General features: G+C 34.0%; 1 protein-coding gene and 1 long non-coding RNA gene across 2 annotated transcripts; one reads left to right on the top strand and one right to left on the bottom strand.

Annotated features, from left to right (window-relative positions):
* Positions 1-10335: 10335 nt before the first annotated feature.
* On the bottom strand, positions 10336-14474 carry LOC144544550 (uncharacterized). Its single transcript, XR_013508252.1, has 6 exons — positions 14168-14474; positions 13752-14008; positions 12626-12780; positions 12126-12167; positions 10874-10908; positions 10336-10616 (listed from the first exon to the last, which is right to left on the bottom strand). It is a non-coding gene; the product is annotated as an uncharacterized LOC144544550 (long non-coding RNA).
* A 476-nt stretch (positions 14475-14950) lies between these two features.
* Positions 14951-18898, top strand: LOC144544096 (bidirectional sugar transporter SWEET5-like). The gene is made up of 6 exons (XM_078292512.1): positions 14951-15056; positions 15162-15198; positions 15898-16114; positions 16268-16417; positions 18162-18278; positions 18704-18898. Exons 1-6 carry the CDS (start codon positions 14951-14953, stop codon positions 18896-18898), a joined length of 822 nt encoding a protein of 273 aa, XP_078148638.1.
* The last annotated feature ends 1371 nt before the right edge of the window (positions 18899-20269 follow it).

Below are 20269 nucleotides of genomic sequence, written 5' to 3'. Positions count from 1 at the left end.
TAGCCCAGTTTAAACAAGCAGATTAGTAATTGGTCATTGGTCATTGTTCGTTTTATCTTTATTAATTGGTGTTTTGTATTAGTTTTATTTTTATTAATTGATGTTTTGTATTAGTGCTTTTTTGTTTCAAGGGAGAATATTTAGTGTGTCCATCTAAACTTTCAAAATATTCAATTTTCTTTAACACCATAATATTCAAATTGACAAGTATACTCTTTCAATCTTCTCTTCATTTGACAATAGTCAATTAAGCTGAATATATTAATGGCACATTAATTTTCATAAATGCTGGTTTATATTGCTAAAAGGTGCATATCCACAAAACATGACAATTTGGAAAGAAAAGGAAGAAGAGAAATACATATATGATATATTATTGGATTTTGGTTCTCTGATCAATATATGCTGGAAAATTATGCAAGAAACAAGAACTAGCATTTAGTTTAGTGGCAAAGGCATATGGTACATCACTTCAGTTTTAATCAATATGCTTTTCAGAAAGACAAGCGGAGTAAGCTGATGATCTGACAGTGAGCTAATCATCCACTTGATTTATGTGATTCTGCCAACTGAGCTACAAGTAGCTAGAAACACCAAAAGGGGCTACTGATAAGCAAAGACATCACTTATCATTGATGGGTCGAAGAATAGCCGAGTTGCAATTTTGGACCAAATGATGTCTAATGCGATAGTAGCTTCGGAGATATACAACTGCTATATATGATCAGGTTTTAGTTAATTTCCCCCATGCCCTCAGTTGAGAATTAATCTTTTACAGGGACAACAACTTCAGTTTTTGTTTTCTTACTACATCTTGCCTAGAGATAGATTTATGACTTATGAGTACCTACAATAGGAGGTTGTCTGAATGTTCACATCTAGGGATATCCGAGATTTGACTGTAATGGATTAGTACTACAAAAGATTGTACGAGACACAGAACAGAAATTAGGCCTGAGTGGCTATTACAAATTACACCACATTACCACGATGAGTTCAAAAATGTATATGATATTATGATTCCTCTAAAGTTGCTATTACAAAAAACACGGCAATAAAAGTAGAGTTTTCACTGTGATGAAACTCGTATTATCAATAGAGTACTAACGTACTAGATTGTATGTAAAAGCCAACTCCGAAGACATACAGGTTATAGAGTTTGTAGTTTTGGTTGAAAGAGAGAGAGAGATGAGGAAATAAATCTGCTGCGATTCTTTGGAATGGCAGGGACCCTGTTTTTCTAAATCAAACCATTCCTTTTTTGGAATACACAGATCTGGTTTTAAGCACGAATCTCAAAACAAATGGATGGTTTGATTTGGAAAAGCCGGGTCCCTGTGATTCCAAAGAATCGCAGCAGATTTATTTCCGAGAGATGAATCTTTTGATTTGTATTGTTCCCTTGTTAAGCTATATCTGAATTATCTGACTCTCATAGAGTTGCATTTGGAATATCTTCGTCTAAGAGAATTCTGGTCAGATATTCACCTAAGAGGGTTGTGGTACCCTGTGGTGACTCAAGGTCTCTGGGAGTTGCATTTCGAATATCTTGGCCTAAGAGAGTTGTGGTAACCTCTGGTGACTCAAGGTCTCTGGGAGTTGCATTTCGAATATCTTCGCCTAAGAGAGTTGTGGTACCCTCTGGCGACTCAAGGTCTCTGGGAGTTGCATTCTGAATATCTTCGCTTAAGATAGTTGTGGTACCCTCTGGTGACTCAAGGTCTCTGGGAGTAGTACAGAAAAACTTGAAGCAAAGAAATACGATAAACTGAAATGCACTAAAAATGATCCCCATAGCATTTGGAACCTGTTCATGAGAAAAAAAAGTATGGTTGTTCTTAATCAACTGTTAAGAGCCTTAACTCTGAAGACATATATTCATCTCGGGTTGTGCAACCAGTAGGTTTTATTGGTATTTATATATGTATTGGCTAAAAGCTGGTTTTTGTTGCTCTTCTAAAACCATATATAGTACTTTACTCTGATTTTTTTTGTTTTCTTTTACTATTTTGGTTTGGTCCATTGGCGGTGAGAATATACGTACCTACCACAATAATACTACTTACTTCTCAATATCAATTCAATCTGATATTAGCACCATTTCAAATTGTCTCTGTTGCTTATTATAATTACGGAAAGCCAACTATATGAACTCTGTGGTGATTCAAAGAATGATCCAGTAACTCTAAATGACCATTTCAAAATGCTATGTACTAGCAGGACAGACTTTTTGTTTATATCAATTGAGAAAATATTTCTAACCAGGATATAGAGATCAGAACTCAAGTAAGAGTAGGCCGTCCAGAAAATCGCATTAAGAAGGCCGATCAAGGTGGTTGCTAATGGCATGTGCTCAACACTCTTAGTCTGAAGCACTTTTTTCTGTCCAAAAATACAAAACAGGAGAAACTGTTAACTAAATAGATCTCTCTTTCTATTGCATGTTACAGTTTAAATGTGGGGTAAATAAGGTTGTTAGCCTGAGGATACTTGGGCCCAATTCTACTCTTCACAAGTACGTGCCTTTAGGTAGAGACCAGTATGTCAACATAGGAACATAGTCATAATTTCTTTAAAGACCAGTACTAGTACTCTAATAGCAATGGCACTAAACAAATTGCTGTATCACAATATATTTTGACTAAGCAAACTAAGGAAACTAATAGCAATGATAAACTAAGCAAACTAATAGCAATGGCAAACTGAGCAAACTAGTTCTTTTAAAGTCGTTAATATTTTGACACCTAATTAAACTAAGCAAACTATTTTAGTTAAAGCTCAGTACATATATCACAATATATTGACCAATAAACTGCAGTTTATAAGAGCAAAATTAAAGTATCTTACAATGACAATGGTAGGCGACCCATACATGAGAATGCCAGTGATAATACAGATAATACCCAGAACATCCGAAGATAAGGTCCCATCAAGAGCTAAAGGCAGGACAAGGATAACAATTGCTAGCTCTACTGACAAAATGCATATTATTGTAGCCTGCATTAAACAAGAATTATGTGTATATCAAAAAATAAAGTATTGGAATAAAACACCAACAATGATATAATTTATCAGTTTCAATGTTAACAATAATCCAACAGAATATAAAATTGAGGACAAAAAAAAGAAACAGTGCTTACACGGAGGTCGGCTGAGGAGAATATATAGAAAATACAGATGTAGGTAGCCTCGAGCAGGAAGCCACCACCATTGATGATCAGCAAGGGCCAATTGAATGGATGCCCAATTGGCAGTCCGTATGCAAAACAGATCATGCAATTCATCAGTGCAGCTAGGTATGCTAGGTATGCATACGGCTTGGAATCCTCCACTGTCCTCTCGATCCAGTGATTGTAAATTGTGGGCCTATTTGTTCATCCAGTGTTGACAAAGAAGTATAAATATTATAGTTTGGTTATACATACACCTTGCAAGGAGTTAGGAAGATTATTTCATAGGAGATAACCAAAGTTTCACATAACCAAATTAAGTATAGATATTATAGTAATAATGTGGGCCTAATTTGTTCAGCCAATGATAACCAAAGTTTATGCACTGTAAAGTTTACAAATTTTAAAGATGCCAGAGTTGAATTTTTATCTTTGCAAGGAATCAAGAGGAAGTTGATGTAAAAACATCGATCTTTAAAAAGTCAAAACTAGAAACAACAAATGTCAAATTAATATGCACTGGAAATATAATATATGGATGTACAAATGAATAAGAAACCTCTAGCTGTATACATAAGGAGTACTACTTTTTAATTAAAATTGATAGTAGTTTATGAATAGAATAAAAATAAAGAAGAGGCACTGTCACAGCAACAAATTAACGATCGAGTACTTTTGCATTAAAATCTCAGTTTGCTTAATAATGGATTCGCTAATAGCATCCGCTTAACCAAATTTAGTGCTATTTAAACAAGGATATCGATCTATGAACAATACCAGTCATAATCTCAGAAACAATTACCAGAGGTTTAATATTCTCAAATCTGATCTTAATAAGCACGAATCTGAATAAACATGCATCAGATAGCGGATCTGAATAAACACGAAACATTGATAGAAACGGATCTAACTATAGCGATAAAAGGAGTTAGCTTACGCAGCAGAGGCATAGAAGCCGAAGGCGGTGATATTACCTGAATGCAAAAAGCAATTGATTAAACATTGTAAAATGGCACGACGGAGAGAGGAGATCAGGGATAGAGAGGAAACAACACTGAAGAGAACTTCATCGCCATTTGTACCTACCTAGTATTCCAAACACTGTGCGAAGTGAGATATTCGCAAAGATTGAGAAATACGGAAAGAAAGAGAGAAGGAAGAGGCGAGAGAGTGACATTTGAGCTCAGATATCAAACTCAAAATGGAAACAAAAATTCTAAGTCTATTAATCAGAGAGGACGGCTGTATGAATTCGGATTCTGGCTATATATATATATATAGGAATTCACATCCTCTCAGGTTACCGGACTGAGTACAATTGAATCGGACGGTTCAAAATTGTCCTTTTAACTTGGCACGAATCTCAAAGCACAAATAATACTGTTCCCTCAGCCATCCAGAGAAAGAAACGGATAAGATTAAATCTAGGCCGTCCTTGTTAATTGTGTTGAGTCAGGTACCTGGGAGGATATGGATCCACTATCACGATTTTCCTCTTCTACCAAATTTTAAAGTCTATTTTAACCGAACGTGATATGAAATTACTACAATATCCTTTTTTGCAGATTTCGAACTTTCTTTTTTGTCTGGCGCGCAGTTAGACAGTTGGGCCCATGGCCATGGAGTGGGTATCCTCTGAGATATCTCAACTTTTGCGTGACCTACGTGTCCGGTGCCTATTGGGGGTGATGTAGGGGGTCAGTATTACGCTTGCTTTGAGAGTCGTGCAGAACGTATTTAAACGATTGAGATTTTCCATAAAGTCACGCAAATTTTGAGATATCTCAGAGGATACGAATTCATGGAGATGGGCAGGAACACGTATCCTCTGCATTAACTCAAGAGGGAATCTTTGGAGTTAATAAATTTTGGCCGTCTGATTTTAAGTGAAACCAATCCGACTGTCTAATTTTATCACAGGATCTCTTTAATATTAGTGCGGATCTAGTCTGCACGATTTTTAAAGCACATCGGATGGTCCAGATGCATTAACTCAAAAGATTCCATTTTGAGTTAATGCAGAGGATACGAATTCCATGGGCAGGTAACAAAACAAAAACTTAATTACTTTAATAAGATATACTTTAATGAGATAGATCAATTAAAAGTAATTAATTTTCTTACGTCTATCTGATTTATCTCCGTTACTTAATTAAACATTTTTCGTTATGAATTTTTAAGAATGTTTTCCAGATAAAAAAAAAATTTAATTGTACATGCATGTCTTCAACGTTTATATTCAGCATGTATATAATAAAACTTTAAATTTAAAAATGTTTAGACACTAACACCCATTTTCAGTATACACTATATATTGACTATATATTTTGTTAAGCTTTAACCATTATTTATTTTTCGGAAACGGGTAACCTTCTGTTATGTAAACACTAATATCAATTTGTTTCAATGTAGCTTCTTTTCCCATCTTTTTTTTTTTTTTTTCTATTCTATGTATTTGTGTTTCGACCTTTGGTTGGTAGAACATTTCAGTAAGATGAATTAAAAAATAAAAATCAAATTATCAAAATAAGATCAATTAATTTATTTTTCAATCCCATAAATGAGACCGAACTAATGATTTGGTTCCATTAAAAAAGTTTCAGTGTGTTTTGTCCACAAAAAATTCAGAAAGTACTGTGATTGAATTATAATGGAACAAAATTAATGGCTCAGTGCCATTAAGAACAGGTCAATGTAATTGAGCTAATAGTCCGATCTAATTAATTTTTCATATTGTGTGGCTGTTGGTGTGATATCAGTGTGACTTGGTTTGTCTTTAATAAGACTGAATTATTAATTCAGTTTTATCATTAATTATCTAAAAGAAAAAAAAAACACAATTAGTCTTTCTTATGTGAGAGGTCGTGAGTGCGTTTTACTCGTTAAAAAGCAAAAAAAAAAAATTGTTCCTTCTTTGTTATAGCAAAGGAAAAAAATATATATGGTTGTTTTAGACTGAGAATTTTGTTTCGACTAGCTAAAATGTTGTCACATGATCTCCGATCGGAAAAATGTGAATCAATTTCATGGACTATAAATTTGGAGGGCCGGCCCATTATTTGGATTTTTGGGCCCATTTTTCGTATTAGAACTGGAAAATAAGTTGGTGGTAAAAGTTTCCTGTAAAATATAATTCAAAGAGTAGAACTAGAGAAGGAAATTTCTCATATTGTGATCAGTCACGTCACGGAACGTTACGTTACGTCAAGTTACGTGTGTTGATTATGTGACGTGATCATATTCAAGCGAAAATTACACATCATGTCACGTCACGTCACATCATTTTCCGATGTCTCAATAAGGTACCGTCTCTCCTAAATAAAAAATAATAAGGTACAATCTATACGTCTCTACAAAAAGAGGTACAAAAATGTTTATGAGTCATCAATTTTATGTAATTTAAGTATGTTAGATAATACACACTATAAAAATAATTAGTTTTATATTACTAAATATTTGAAAATATATATGAATTTAATAATATTAAGTGAATCTTACTAGCATGCATTAGATATTTAGATTATACATATATACGATGGCAGATTCAAATTAAAACTTTTTTGTTACGACCATCAAAATTTTCAAGATTATAGATTAGATAAATAGCTTATACATACTGACAGTGGGCCCGCATAGAAAGGTCCTCAAATGTTAAGTGAACAATAGGGACATACAGCGCAGTACAGAAATTGCCATTTTGCACCTTATATAAATGGTCGGCTCAGAATTAATTTTGCGAATTTTGAAATGAATCTGTTATGAACCTAATTGATAAACTGAAAAATCTAATTTTGGATTTAATAGAAGAAATTGAGAAGATTTCAGAAAATAGATAGAAAATTTGGGTTAAAATGCATAATAAGATTGATAAATTTTATATAAGGATAATATCCTCTCTGATCCTAGCTGGAATTAATTTCATAAAAGAAAATAAACAAAAAAAATGAAATTCTTCTTCTTTAACGGACTGTCCTCGTGCTCTCCAGTTCTTATTTCTCCATTAGTCCGCAGCTGTGATTTTCCTACTCTCCATTTCGCTCTCAGTGATCAAGAGACCAATAACGGTCCTGGGCCCCAGTTGTCTAACTACCAATACTATCGTCTCTCTCTTTCTCAGAGATAATTCTGACGTGTGGGGTCTTCTAAAACCCAACGGCCACTCCCAATTTATCAGTTGTCAATGCTGACGTCTTTGTTTGACCAATACAAAAATGAAAATGGAACCGCTAAATTAAACAGAAACTTGTACCGATATTACGAAAAAACACATATATATTTGTTGACCTATAAAATCATGGAATATTATTGGGTTGGGTTTATCTCTAACCCCTTTCTATTGTATTTTGAAAATATGATTATCAGTTACGTACACAGGCGGATACATAATTAAGGAGTAAATGAGGTTCAATTAACTTTATTAATTTTCAAATACATACATAGACATAATTTTGCTATATAGTTTTGAGTAAAATGTTAATGACTGAAAAATTGACTCCATATTTTTTTTTTGCAAATATTTTTTATAATTAACTATTAATATTTGACCTTCATAAAATAAAAATATTCATCGATCTCTCTCTAATCAGTTAGGTTAGAATTCCTCAACTTGCTCCCATTTTATTGAATGGATAAAACTGATTGTCAAAATTATTTAGTACAAGTCTGTTGACATCACATTCAAATTAGAATCGCATTTGAATTTATTTTAACAAAGATACCTCACTATAACTCGAACGCGTATCCTCTGCATTAACTCAAAAGGAAATCTTTTGAGTTTCATGCATGTCGGTCGTCTAATTAGAATCGGAGCAAATCCCTCCTGCGTCTATGACGCACGAGGCACTTTAATATTAGTGCGGATCTCAATCGGACAATTTAGATCTATTAACACGCGTTGAGTTAATGCAGAGGATACGAATTCCTCTAACTCAGCTACCGTCAGAATTAAATTGTTCCTGCAAAATTGTGTCATGACTAATGCGTTTAAATTTTAGCTACTAATGTCAAAATGTAAGTATGAACTTCTAATTCGCTACGCAAATGCGTTTTTTTATTCTAGACGGATTTTATTTTTTAAGGAATATTGGCAGATGCTGCCTTCTAAACGGATCTTCAACCGACTATATGGCTTTGTGAAACTGTAATGTGGGACCTGCACTTAGTTCTGATACAGGACCTACTTTCAGTGCCTATGGGGCATTGGTCTTGGATGGAGTAGAGAATGAAATATTTTAAGTGAATTGTATTTGGTTTTGGTTAATATTGAGATTGAATAGAATCTGCATAATAAATTTGCATAATCAGATTTTATGCAGTTATGCAGTTGAGGATTGCAAACGCATATGCGGTCGCATATGCATGCGTTGTAAAGAACTGCATTTTATTAGGGTAGGCTAAAGATCCTTTACCCATAATGTTAAATATATCTACGGAATAGACACTAATGAGACAAATATGTTGTGGTTATATTATATTGTATCGAATGTCAAGGTGAATATGCTATTTTGGAGAACATGATTAGTTAAACCCCTAATGATGGGGGGGTTATATATATATATATATAGAGAGAGAGAGAGAGAGAGAGTGGCTAAGCTCAAATCGTTTGTTCCTGGGCTCAGGAACAAACGATTGGGTTCTCCAATTTCCGAAGTTCAAACGGCCGATCCAAACCGTTAGATATTTAATCTATATTAAAATGTGCTTGGAGACAAAATTTTATATTTTTTGGAATTTTTTTACTATTTATTAAGAGGGTTTGAAAGTCGCTGTTTTTTTATGGTGCAGAATTTTAATAAAAACAGCAACTTTCAAACCCTCTTAATAAATAGTAAAAAAATTCCAAAAAATATAAAATTTTGTCTCCAAGCACATTTTAATATAGATTAAACATCTAACGGTTTGGATCGGCCGTTTGAACTTCGGAAATTGGAGAACCCAATCGTTTGTTCCTGAGCCCAGGAACAAACGATTTGAGCTTAGCTATTCTCTCTATATATATATAGGATCTAGGGGTATCACAGCTTGCATCAAAATAGATTTTTGTTGAGAGTCAGTGATACCATATGATTTAAAAACTAGTGAGATTTTTGTTGAGAGTCAATAAAGATTTAAATTAAAAATATATATTACAAATCAAGAATTGGCGTTTCATATTCATCCAGGGGCGGTAATACATGGGTGACGTATTCTTTAGTTCTAATGTTACAAATTAATGCTGTGCAGCTAATTATCGTGTTGTGTGCTATTGTTTGTGAAGCTAAAATTCAGTCTTTATTATACAAAAATTATTAAGCACACCAAAATTTTTTTTTACATAAACTTGCTGCTTTGTATGTATTTATTTGTGGGGATGGAATTCATAAACAATAGCATAAATAACAGCTTAAATTGACAATATATGTTGACAATGCTTATTCAAATTAAATAGAAGCTTGTAAGAAACTAAAAATATTATGCATGCATGATTGTATAGAATAACATGAATAATATCCAACTAATGTTTTTATTTTTATAGAATTAACATGAATTCATATATTAGCCGGTTAAAGTGCAAAATAATCACCACAATTAAAAAGGACGGCTCATATTTAATCTCATCCGATTCTTTCTCAGGATGGCTGAGGGACAATATTATGTGTGCTTTGAGATTCGTGCCAGGTTAAAAAGAACAATTTTGGACCGTCTGATTCAATTGTACTCAGTCCGGTAATCTGAGGGGATGTGAATTAATTCCTATATATATATATATATATATATGAGGAGGGTTCAAATGCACCCAAATGCACCCTATTCTTTTTCTCCGTTTTCAAAGTCTGAATAGTCAATCCGAACCGTTAGATGCAATCTATATATTAAGATGTGCTTGAAGACCAAATTTTACATTTTTTGGAATTTTTTTACTATTTATTAAGCCACTTTGAAAATCGCTGATCCAATGATCCAGAAAATGCAAAATCAGCAATTTTCAAAGTGGCTTAATACATAGTAAAAAAATTCCAAAAAATGTAAAATTTGGTCTCCAAGCACATCTTAATATATAGATCGCATCTAACGGTTCGGATTGACTATTCGGACTTTAAAAACGGAGAAAAAAATATTTGAAAGATAGGGTGCATTTGGGAGCACAAAATTTGGGTGCATTTGAACCCTCTATATATATATATACTAGTATTTTACCCGTGCGTTGCAACGGAGACATAATAAGATTGAGTACAATATAAAAAAATATTTTTATTTGACATTCACACCGAATTACAAAAATATATATTTAAATGAAAAAAAAAACACAAATGAAAAAAACCAGAAATCTAAATAATAAATAACAATAAAAAAATAATAACTAATAAAAAGACATTTTACTCCACTTAAAAATAAAAAGATATTACAAAACATTTTGCAAGCGATTCGTAGTAGACTACCCACCTTTGTTGTTCTTCCTTTTGTTCACTGTGGGAAAATAAGTTGCAAGCAGAATTATTACATAAATTATAAATATAGTAATAACAGTCTTTTGCTCTGATTTTACTGGCACCAAGTGGGTGCTTTTCCCTTGTGTTGGCCTACTTCTTTTGCTTATGTGATGCAAGGGACTATAATGATGATAAATTTTGTTTGATTTATTATATAAACAGTAGAAATAAAAGATGAGAAATGAAATAATTTGGGGATGCCTTTGGTCTCACTTTACTTCATCTCTATTTTACCTTGTGTTGTTGATTTCACATGGAGGAAGCAGGACCTACAAAAGAAAAAAAAATATTATTTTTTGTTCTTATTTTTTCTGAGAGCCGCGGCTTCAGTTTGGACTACATTAGATATGTAGAATGTATAAGATTTTATTCAGCTTTTTAACCTCTGACTAATATTACATTATAACAAAAGAAATATTTACCATATTTGGTGTGTCCTGTAGCAAGGTTTACCATATTTATTTCCTTTTGTTGTTTTTGAGGGGTATGTTGTACAAGCAAAGGCATCTTGACTTTTTCTTTGGTTCTATATTTAATTATTTATGTATGACTGGTACCATGTCATGGGATAGGTATTGAGGTCAGGAACCATGTTTAGCATCTATCTAAAGACCAACACTTTTTTTAGGGTTTCGGTTAAGTGTTTTATTTACAAAAAAAATCAAAGGAGACAACATCAATTCAAGTTAAAATTCAAAGAGAACAAAAGGCCCAATTCTTGTCAAGTTTTAAATATGCAAAAATGCAATCTGGCCCTTGTCATTATTACTTATCTTATTCATGGCAGTAGGCTCACAAGAATGAAATCAAGTTCATCTATATCTATTCACTGCCTTGTAAGATCCCATATTCATGGTATTTTACAAATTAAGTTCATTCATAATGGTATATTTTGACTTTAGTGCACTAAAGAACAATAAAACTGTTGTTGAAATCAGGGCAAAACTAATTTGTCAACAGATTAAAAATAAATAAGATGGTAAAAAGAGTTGGAACAATGTGCAATCTCGACTCAAATAACTTTATTAAGTCTATGGCTTGATTGCTTCTTGCCGGGATAAAAAAAAAAGGTCCTTATCCAGGACCTGTTTTCTAAAACAAATTTATTTTCTGTAACAGTTCAGTCCTTGAATACTGTCAGACCCAAAATTTTGCACTACAGACCCTGTTATTTACCAGAATTCACCCAGAGATGTATAGAATACTGGAAATTTACAGAAAAGTCCCTGGAATGTTGCAGAATAATGCAGAATTGTGCAGAATGCTGGAAAATTACAGAAATGACCTTGAAAAAAAACAAAACAGCATACCATGACATAAAAGAGATGGGTAACGGTCTCTACCGGTGCTTATAATTCATGAACAACACTTAATTTACTAAGCAAAACACTAATACTAACATAAATTTTTACTATTGCAAATGCTGATGTTGTTACCTCACAATTTAAAGTTAATAAAAATAATTAAAATTAGAGAAAGAGCTAACCTTAGCAATCAAGACAGTTTCTGCTTTATGCAATACCCACACCTAATCAAATAGATTATTTTTTTTTGTTAAATGAAGAAATAAAATATGAAAAAGTAGATTAATTGTTCTTGAAAACATATATTAAAATTTGAGCATCAAGTCTTAACTACAGGTAGCAGATCCAAATAACAGGAATAGTAACTAATTTGGGGCAATTGGGTAATAATTTGATAAATTGCTTAGCCAGAACCAGACATTTACTCTGACCACAACACAATAAGCAAAGTTGCTATTTGGTGGTATTGATATAGGATTCAGTGGGTAAAGTTGCTACAGTAACAATTAATTATATCAAGGCGTGTTCTGCATTCAGAATGATCGTGTATCGGATCTGGTGTTATGTGGGGATTGTTTGATAACCAATCAAATGCCAATTAAGAAAGACTGTTAATTTCAAAAATTGTTTGATGGATGAAAAATCAGTTTTAAAAGTGTACCAAGTTTGACAAATGGCCTACCTAAATCATAATTAACATACCCACAGAACCATTTTTTTTTGTTAACCAGAGAGCCGTTTGTCGTGGTTGTAGCATACACACAAGTCTCCTCCTATACAATCTGCGAGATAATTTTATTGACCTTCTGGGTCTCGCCTACACCTGCATCGAAAGATCTGCAAACAAAAATATGGTACATGCTTATACTTGTGTTAAGAACCAGTGCTGATTAAAGGTTTTTTGCAGGAGTGTTTGCTGGTAAACTGCAGTTCTCTATTCTGACAGTCTGATTTGTGATTTTTTCTGAGAGCAATTGGCTGGGCCAAATTTGGAGTTCTTTATATGGAAATGACCATCAATACTTGAACTTTATGCCTAATTAATTTCAGAATGTTTATGGCTCAGGGACTATGATGAACAGGTGGTTTTGTAACTGACAAATTTCAGGCTGGTAGCAATTTTCCTGAACCAGTCCCAATTTCAAAAGATGAACTTCTAAAATCGATTATAAATCACAGAAAAATCCAAATAGAGAAATTCCTTTTTCAATATATTCATATGAATGTCCTCTACATGTAGATGTAGCAGTTTGAACATATTTGAATTAGATCTATGTTTTTCTATTTGTTTTCTATTTAGGGGCTGTTTAGATCTATGTGTGGGGCTTGATTTCACTTACGTATGTGGCTGGTACAAGCATTGATTTCAAAAGCCTGGTTTGTAGCAAGTATCAGTAGTTTTGCAAAGGATGTGAAATATTAATGATCCTGAGGTAGTTCATTTGTTATCAATCACCAACTACCTCAGATCACTAATATTGGTGTCATTTTCTTTTTTTTCTGAAATTTATAATTAGTAAATTTTCTGGGTCTGTACAACGAAAATATTGATCCATAGTACAGACCAATCTGCACTATGCATAGTTGTAAAAGATCAAAAGAGAAGTTACCTTGGAAAACAGTGTGTTGAGAGGACAAACAAAAGACAAAATCAATACAAAAATTAAACCCCAATAACAATATTATACCTTCATATAGAAAATCGCACAGGAATAGACAAATGAGTCCGAGTGCAATTACAGTTTTAGTTCCATTGTACCAGATGAAACTTTACGAAGAAAAAACACGTAGTGAAATAAAGCACATACTTGTGATACTGTTCCTTCCAAATTTCCACCGAAGGTTGACCAGACTGTACCTCCTCCATGGTCGGCAGCTGTTGCACGAGCAAATCGAGCCTGAACTGCATTGATCGAAGTGAAGCGAACCCATCCTGAGCCTCTCCATTCAGTCTAGGCAGTGAATTTGCCTCCTCTGTGCCTCTGCCAAATTTCCCACAGTTTTCAATTGCTCGGATTGTTTCTTGCAATTGAGAAACAGTTCATCCATTTGTTGTGTTTATGAACTATTGGAAATAATTAAGAAAATAACTGTCAGTTATTTTCATAGGTAATTATCACATTAATTGATTTCATAGCCGGTAATATCATAATTTTTAAGACATACCATCCCAAACAAATCCAATTTTAAGACAGCATAAAAAATTAGCAATTTGAGACAGTACCAATAGACAGTAGACCTCCTGATGGTCAACGTGATCAAAATTAACTCTTATTGAGCGAGGAGTGCTTGTGGTGGCGCCTCCGAGATGATTCGCCGGAGGTGTCGCTGGAGTCGCAGTGCTCACGGTGAAGGAAGTTGAGAGATGGCTCGGTGCGGGTCAGGTTAGAGAGCGAGAGAGATGGCGGAGATGGCTGAGGCGATTAAGTTTCTTTTTCTCGTTCTCGGCGCGGGTCAGGTGAGAGAGCAAAGAGAGATGGCGGAGATGGCTGAGCCGAATCGATTTCTTTTTCTCATTCTTTTCCTTTGGAAAGAAGGGATCGGGGAGAGGGACTGGAATCCGTATCCTCTCTATTACCCTAACTTCTACATTGGGCTGCCCGAAACAAATAATCACCTGACCGAGGGGGATGGGCAACAAGCGTCCCAGCGAAAAAAATTGTACATCTGAGATTAACTGCACGATTTTTGATTCATATCCAACGGTGCAGAACAAAAAAATTTGTGGCAAGATGTGTGGCTATACATGTAGCGAGTCCAATTTCAATTAAATTTAAACTTCTACAAAGACAAAAGATGTATTTAATCAAAAGAAAGCAGATAATTTGTTTAGATGGTTCAGATTCAATTAAAAAAAAAAACAGTAAATCAGGACTCTTGCTCAACATTAAGGTATTAAGGTCTTAACAAGAGAGAGAGAGCCAGAATCCGAATTCATACAGCCGTTCTCTCCGATTAATAGACTTAGAATTTTTGTTTCCATTTTGAGTTTGATATCTGAACTCAAATGGCGTCACTCTCTCGCCTCTTCCTTCTCTCTTTCTCTCCGTATTTCTCAATCTTTGCGAAAATGTTTTCTGATATCTCAGGTCGCACAGTGTTTGGAATACTAGGTAGGTACAAATGGCGATGAAGTTCTCTACTTCTCTTCAGTGTTGTTTCCTCTCTCCGTCTTGCCCTTTTACAATGTTTAATCACTTGATTTTTTTTCATTTCAGGTAATATCACCGCCTTCGGCTTCTGCGCCTCTGCAGCGTAAGCTAACTCCTCTTATCGCTATAGTTAGATCCATTTCTATCAATGTTTCAGATTTGAGAATATTAGACCTCTGCGTTAATTGTTTCTGAGATTATGACTGGTATTGTTCATAGATCGATATCCTTGTTTAAATAGCACTAAATTTGGTTAAGCGGATGCTATTAGCGAATCCATTAAATTATTAAGCAAACTGAGATTTTAATGCAAAAGTACTCGATCGTTAATTTGTTGCTGTGACATAGCGCCTCTTCTTTATTTTTATTCTATTCATAAACTGCTATCAATTTTAATTAAAAAGTACTCCTTATGTATACGGCTAGAGGTTTCTTATTAATTTGTACATCCATTATATTTCTAGTGCATATTAATTTGACATTTGTTGTTTCTAGTTTTGACTTTTCAAAGATCGATGTTTTTATTTCAACTTTCTCTGATTCCTTGCAAAGTTAAAAATTCAATTGGCATCTTTAAATTTGTAAACTTTACAGTGCATAAACTTTAGTTATCATTGGCTGAACAAATAGGCCCACATTATTACTATAATATTAATATCTATACTTAATTAATTTGGTTATCACAGGCTTTGTGAAACTTTGGTTATCTCTTATGAAATAATCTTCCTAACTCCTTGCAAGGTGTATATATAACCAAACTATGATATTTATACTTCTTCATCAACACTGGATGAACAAATAGGCCTACAATTTACAATCACTGGATCCAGAGGACAGTGAAGGATTCCAAGCCGTATTCATACCTAGCTGCACTGATGAATTGCATGATCTGTTTTGCATACGGACTGCCATTTGGGCATCCATCCAATTGGCACTTGCTGATCATCAATGGTGGTAGCTTCCTGTTCGAGGTTACCTACATCTGTATTTTCTATAAATTCTCCCCAGCCGACCTCCGTGTAAGCACTGTTTCTTTCTTCTTTTTTTTGTCCTCAATTTTATATTCTGTTGGATTATTGTTAACATTGAAATTGATAAATTATATCTTTGTTGTTGGTGTTTTATGCCAATACTTTATTTTTTGATATACACATAATTCTTGTTTAATGCAGGATAAAATATCACGGATTTTGGCAGGAGAGCTAGCATATGTTATGCTTGTCCTGCCTTTAGTTCTTTATGGGATCTACACTCCGGATGTTCTCGGTATTCACTGTATCATCACTGGCATTCTCATGTATGGGTCGCCTACCATTATCATTGTAAGATACTTTAATTTTGCTCTTATAAACAGCAGTTTATTGGTCAATATATTGTGATATATATACTGAGCTTTAACTAAAATAGTTTGCTTAGTTTAATTAGGTGTCAAAATATTAACGACTTTAAAAGAACTAGTTTGCTTAGTTTGCCATTGCTATTAGAGTACTAGTACTGGTCTTTAAAGAAATTATGACTATGTTCCTATGTTGACATACTGGTCTCTACCTAAAGGCACGTACTTGTGAAAAGTAGAATTGGACCCATGCAAGTATCCTCAGGCTATTAGATGTACTTGCTTAGTCAAAATATATTGTGATACAGCAGTTTGTTTAGTTTGCCATTGCTATTAGAGTACTAGTACTGGTCTTTAAAGAAATTATGACTATGTTCCTATGTTGACATACTGGTCTCTACCTAAAGGCACGTACTTATGAAAAGTATAATTGTGTACCAAGTCATAATCAGCCTCTTGACCAACTTCTTTCTTCAATCTTATAAGTAGCTCAAATGTCCTGCTAGCTTGATATTTCAAGAAAGATAGCAGCATGATCTGTTAATAATTTTTTTTTTTTTTTTTTGATAAAGTGGGTGTAGCCCACCAATTTCATTAAGAAACCATAATGTCAAATGCGAAGAGCTCCAACTAGCTAGAGCTCAAAGCATGTATACAAAGTACTGATAGCTGAACAAAAGAACGACAATAGCAAACTACAAAAGAGCAAACTGCAAAGCAAACATGACAGCAAAATAAATGTTGGTCTAAACTACAAAAGGATGCAAGTAGTCAGCATATCTTCAAAAACTGTCTCCATCCTTGCACAGTCAAGCTATGTAGTCGGGATTATACCAAGCATATGGATTGAACCGTCGACTATTGGGGTGGGTGCCCCTGGTAGCTCCTCTCTCTCCACTTCTTCCTCTAGGGAAGTGGCTTCTTCCTCGGAATGAGGTAGAAGGTCCTGAGAGCAGAGATCATTAGTATCCATCGGTAAAATAAGAGATAAGTGTAAAAGAGATCCTGTATTAGAATTAGTACACCAAAATTTGACAAGTGAGATAATTTTAGATCCTACCGATTGCAAAGAGGGTAGAGAAGAGCCTTGGAAACAGATATTATTATTATCTGTTAATAAAATTTTATATTCATTCAGGTTTACATTAAATAGTGTCCACCAAATGAACCTGGCTAGATGGGAACTTGGCTAGATTAGGTACGTACAGGATATTTGTCAGTAATTGATGATTTTTATAACAGCAACCTGAAAAGAAAAGAAGTATTTTAGGTGGTTGTCTCTTTCTTTATCAAGTTTCTCTATACTACCAAAAAAGAAGTTGGTCAAGAGGCTGATTATGACTTGGCACACAATTGAGAAACAAACTATATATGCATAAAAATGACAGAGTTAGTTCTGCATTTCTATTGAACGATGTGTTTTTCCTAGTGATTGAATTGTGGAAAATCTCATACCAATATATCAATTTTTTATAATGAACCATGCAAGTACATCTTATAGATGTATTTTTCTTAGACTTCAATTAAATTTTATATCATACTTCTATTTAATCGATGTCACTGTTGAGTGTTTATGAGCCTAGGTTTTCTGGGATTTTATTTTATTGATTCTATGGACTGTAACATGCTCAGGCTAACAACCTTATTTACTCCACATTTAAACTGTAACATGCAATTGAAAGAGAGATCTATTTAGTTAACAGTTTCCCCTGTTTTGTATTTTTGGACAGAAAGTGTTTCAGACTAAGAGTGTTGAGCACATGCCATTAGCAACCACCTTGATCGGCCTTTTTAATGCGATTTTCTGCACGGCCTACTCTTACTTGAGTTCTGATCTCTATATCCTGGTTAGAAATACTTTCTCAATTGGTATAAACAAAAAGTCTGTCTAGCTAGTACATAGCATTTTGAACAGAGTTATTGGATCGTTCTTTGAATCACCACAGAGTTCATATAGTTGGCTCCCTTAATTATAATAAGCAACAGATACAATTCGAAATGGTGCTAAAATCAGATTGAATTGATATTGAGAAGTAAGTAGTATTATTGTGGTAGGTATGTATATTCTCACCGCCAATGGACCAAACCAAAATAGTAAAAAAAAAAAAAAAAAAAAAATCAGAGTAAAGTACTATATATGGTTTAGAAGAGCAACAAAAACCAGCTTTTAGTCGATACATATATAAATACCAATAAAACCTACTGGTTGCATAACCCGAGATTGAATAACAGTTGATTGAGAACAACCATACTTTTTGTTTCTCATGAACAGGTTCCAAATGCTATGGGGATAATTTTTAGTGCATTTCAGTTTATCGTATTTCTTTGCTTCAAGTTTTGCTGTACGAGTATTACTCCCAGAGACCTTGAGTCACCAAAGGGTACCACAACTCTCTTAGGCGAAAAGATTCCAAATGCACCTGTATGGCTGTATTACGTACAGTCACCGAATTCAGATATAGCTTAACAATGGAATAATACAAACCAAAAGCTTCATCTCTCTGTACTCTCTCTATCTCTAGCTCTCTCTTTTAACCAAAACTACAAACTCTATAACCTGTCTCTTGCTTCGTACGACTTATTGGAGTTGGCTTTTACGTACAATCTAGTACGTTAGTACTCTATTGATAATACGAGTTTCATCACAGTGAAAACTCTGCTTTTTGAACTCGTCGTGGTAATGTGGTGTAATTTGTAATAGCCACTTTAGAGGAATCATATACATTTTTGAACTACTCGTGGTACTGTGGTGTAGTTTGTAATAGCCACTCAGGCCTAATTTCTGTTCTGTCTCGTACATTATATTATTTTTTAGTACTAATCCATTACAGACAAATCTTGGGTACGTAGATCCGTAGATGTGAACATTCAGACAACCTCCTGTTGTAGCTAGACAAGATGTATTAAGAAAACAGAAACTGAAGTTATTGTCCCTGTAAAAGATTGATTCTCAACTGAGGGCATGGGGGAAATTAACTAAAACCTTATCATAGCACTTGTATATCTCCGAGGCCACTATCGTATTAGACATCATTTGGTCCAAAATTGCAACTCGGCTATTCTTCGACCCATCAATGCAACAAGCAAAGAAATCGCGTCCATTGCCAATGTATTTTGAAAACATGATTATCATGATTATCAATTATAGAGGCGGACACATAAGGGGTAAATGAGAGTTAATTAATCTCATTTATTTTCAAATCCATACTTAATTATTTATACTGTTATACATAATTTTACTGTATAGTTTAGAGTAAAATGCTATGCACCATAAAATTGACTTCATATTTTTTTATAATTAACCATCAATATGTATTTGACCTTCATAAAATGAAAATATTCATGTCTCTAATCAGTTCGGTTATAATTCCTCAAATTGCCACCATTTTATCAAATGGATAAAACTGATTGCCAAAATTATTTAGTACAAGTCCGTTAACATCACATTGATAGACATAAATTATATACACATTCGATCAGGTTTTCATTACGAAATAATATCAAATATCTTGTATTTTGCACATAAAAAGAATAGAATACACCTAGAATCAAGTTACTGCGTTTGCTCAGTCTTAATTTGCAAGAAATGAAGAAAAGACCCTCAGTGCGGACGCACCCAGCACCTAGAATCAAGTCTGACTGTAGTGCGGACACACTCAAGCCCCAGTGCAGACGCACTCACTACTTAGCCAAATTTCAGACAATTTCAGGATCTTCAGAAAACAAAAAGTATGAGCGCAGTGCGGATTCATTTTGGATGGGTAGAGAATACTTGTTAGTTTAGGGTTTAGGGTTTAGGGTTTGTTTAAATTAAACAAATGAACAAATTTTCAACAGA

Source organism: Carex rostrata, chromosome 26 (assembly GCF_964058835.1).
Source record: "Carex rostrata chromosome 26, lpCarRost1.2, whole genome shotgun sequence".
In the NCBI taxonomy this organism is placed as follows: domain Eukaryota; kingdom Viridiplantae; phylum Streptophyta; class Magnoliopsida; order Poales; family Cyperaceae; genus Carex; species Carex rostrata.
This window is presented reverse-complemented; position numbering and strand designations above follow the sequence as displayed.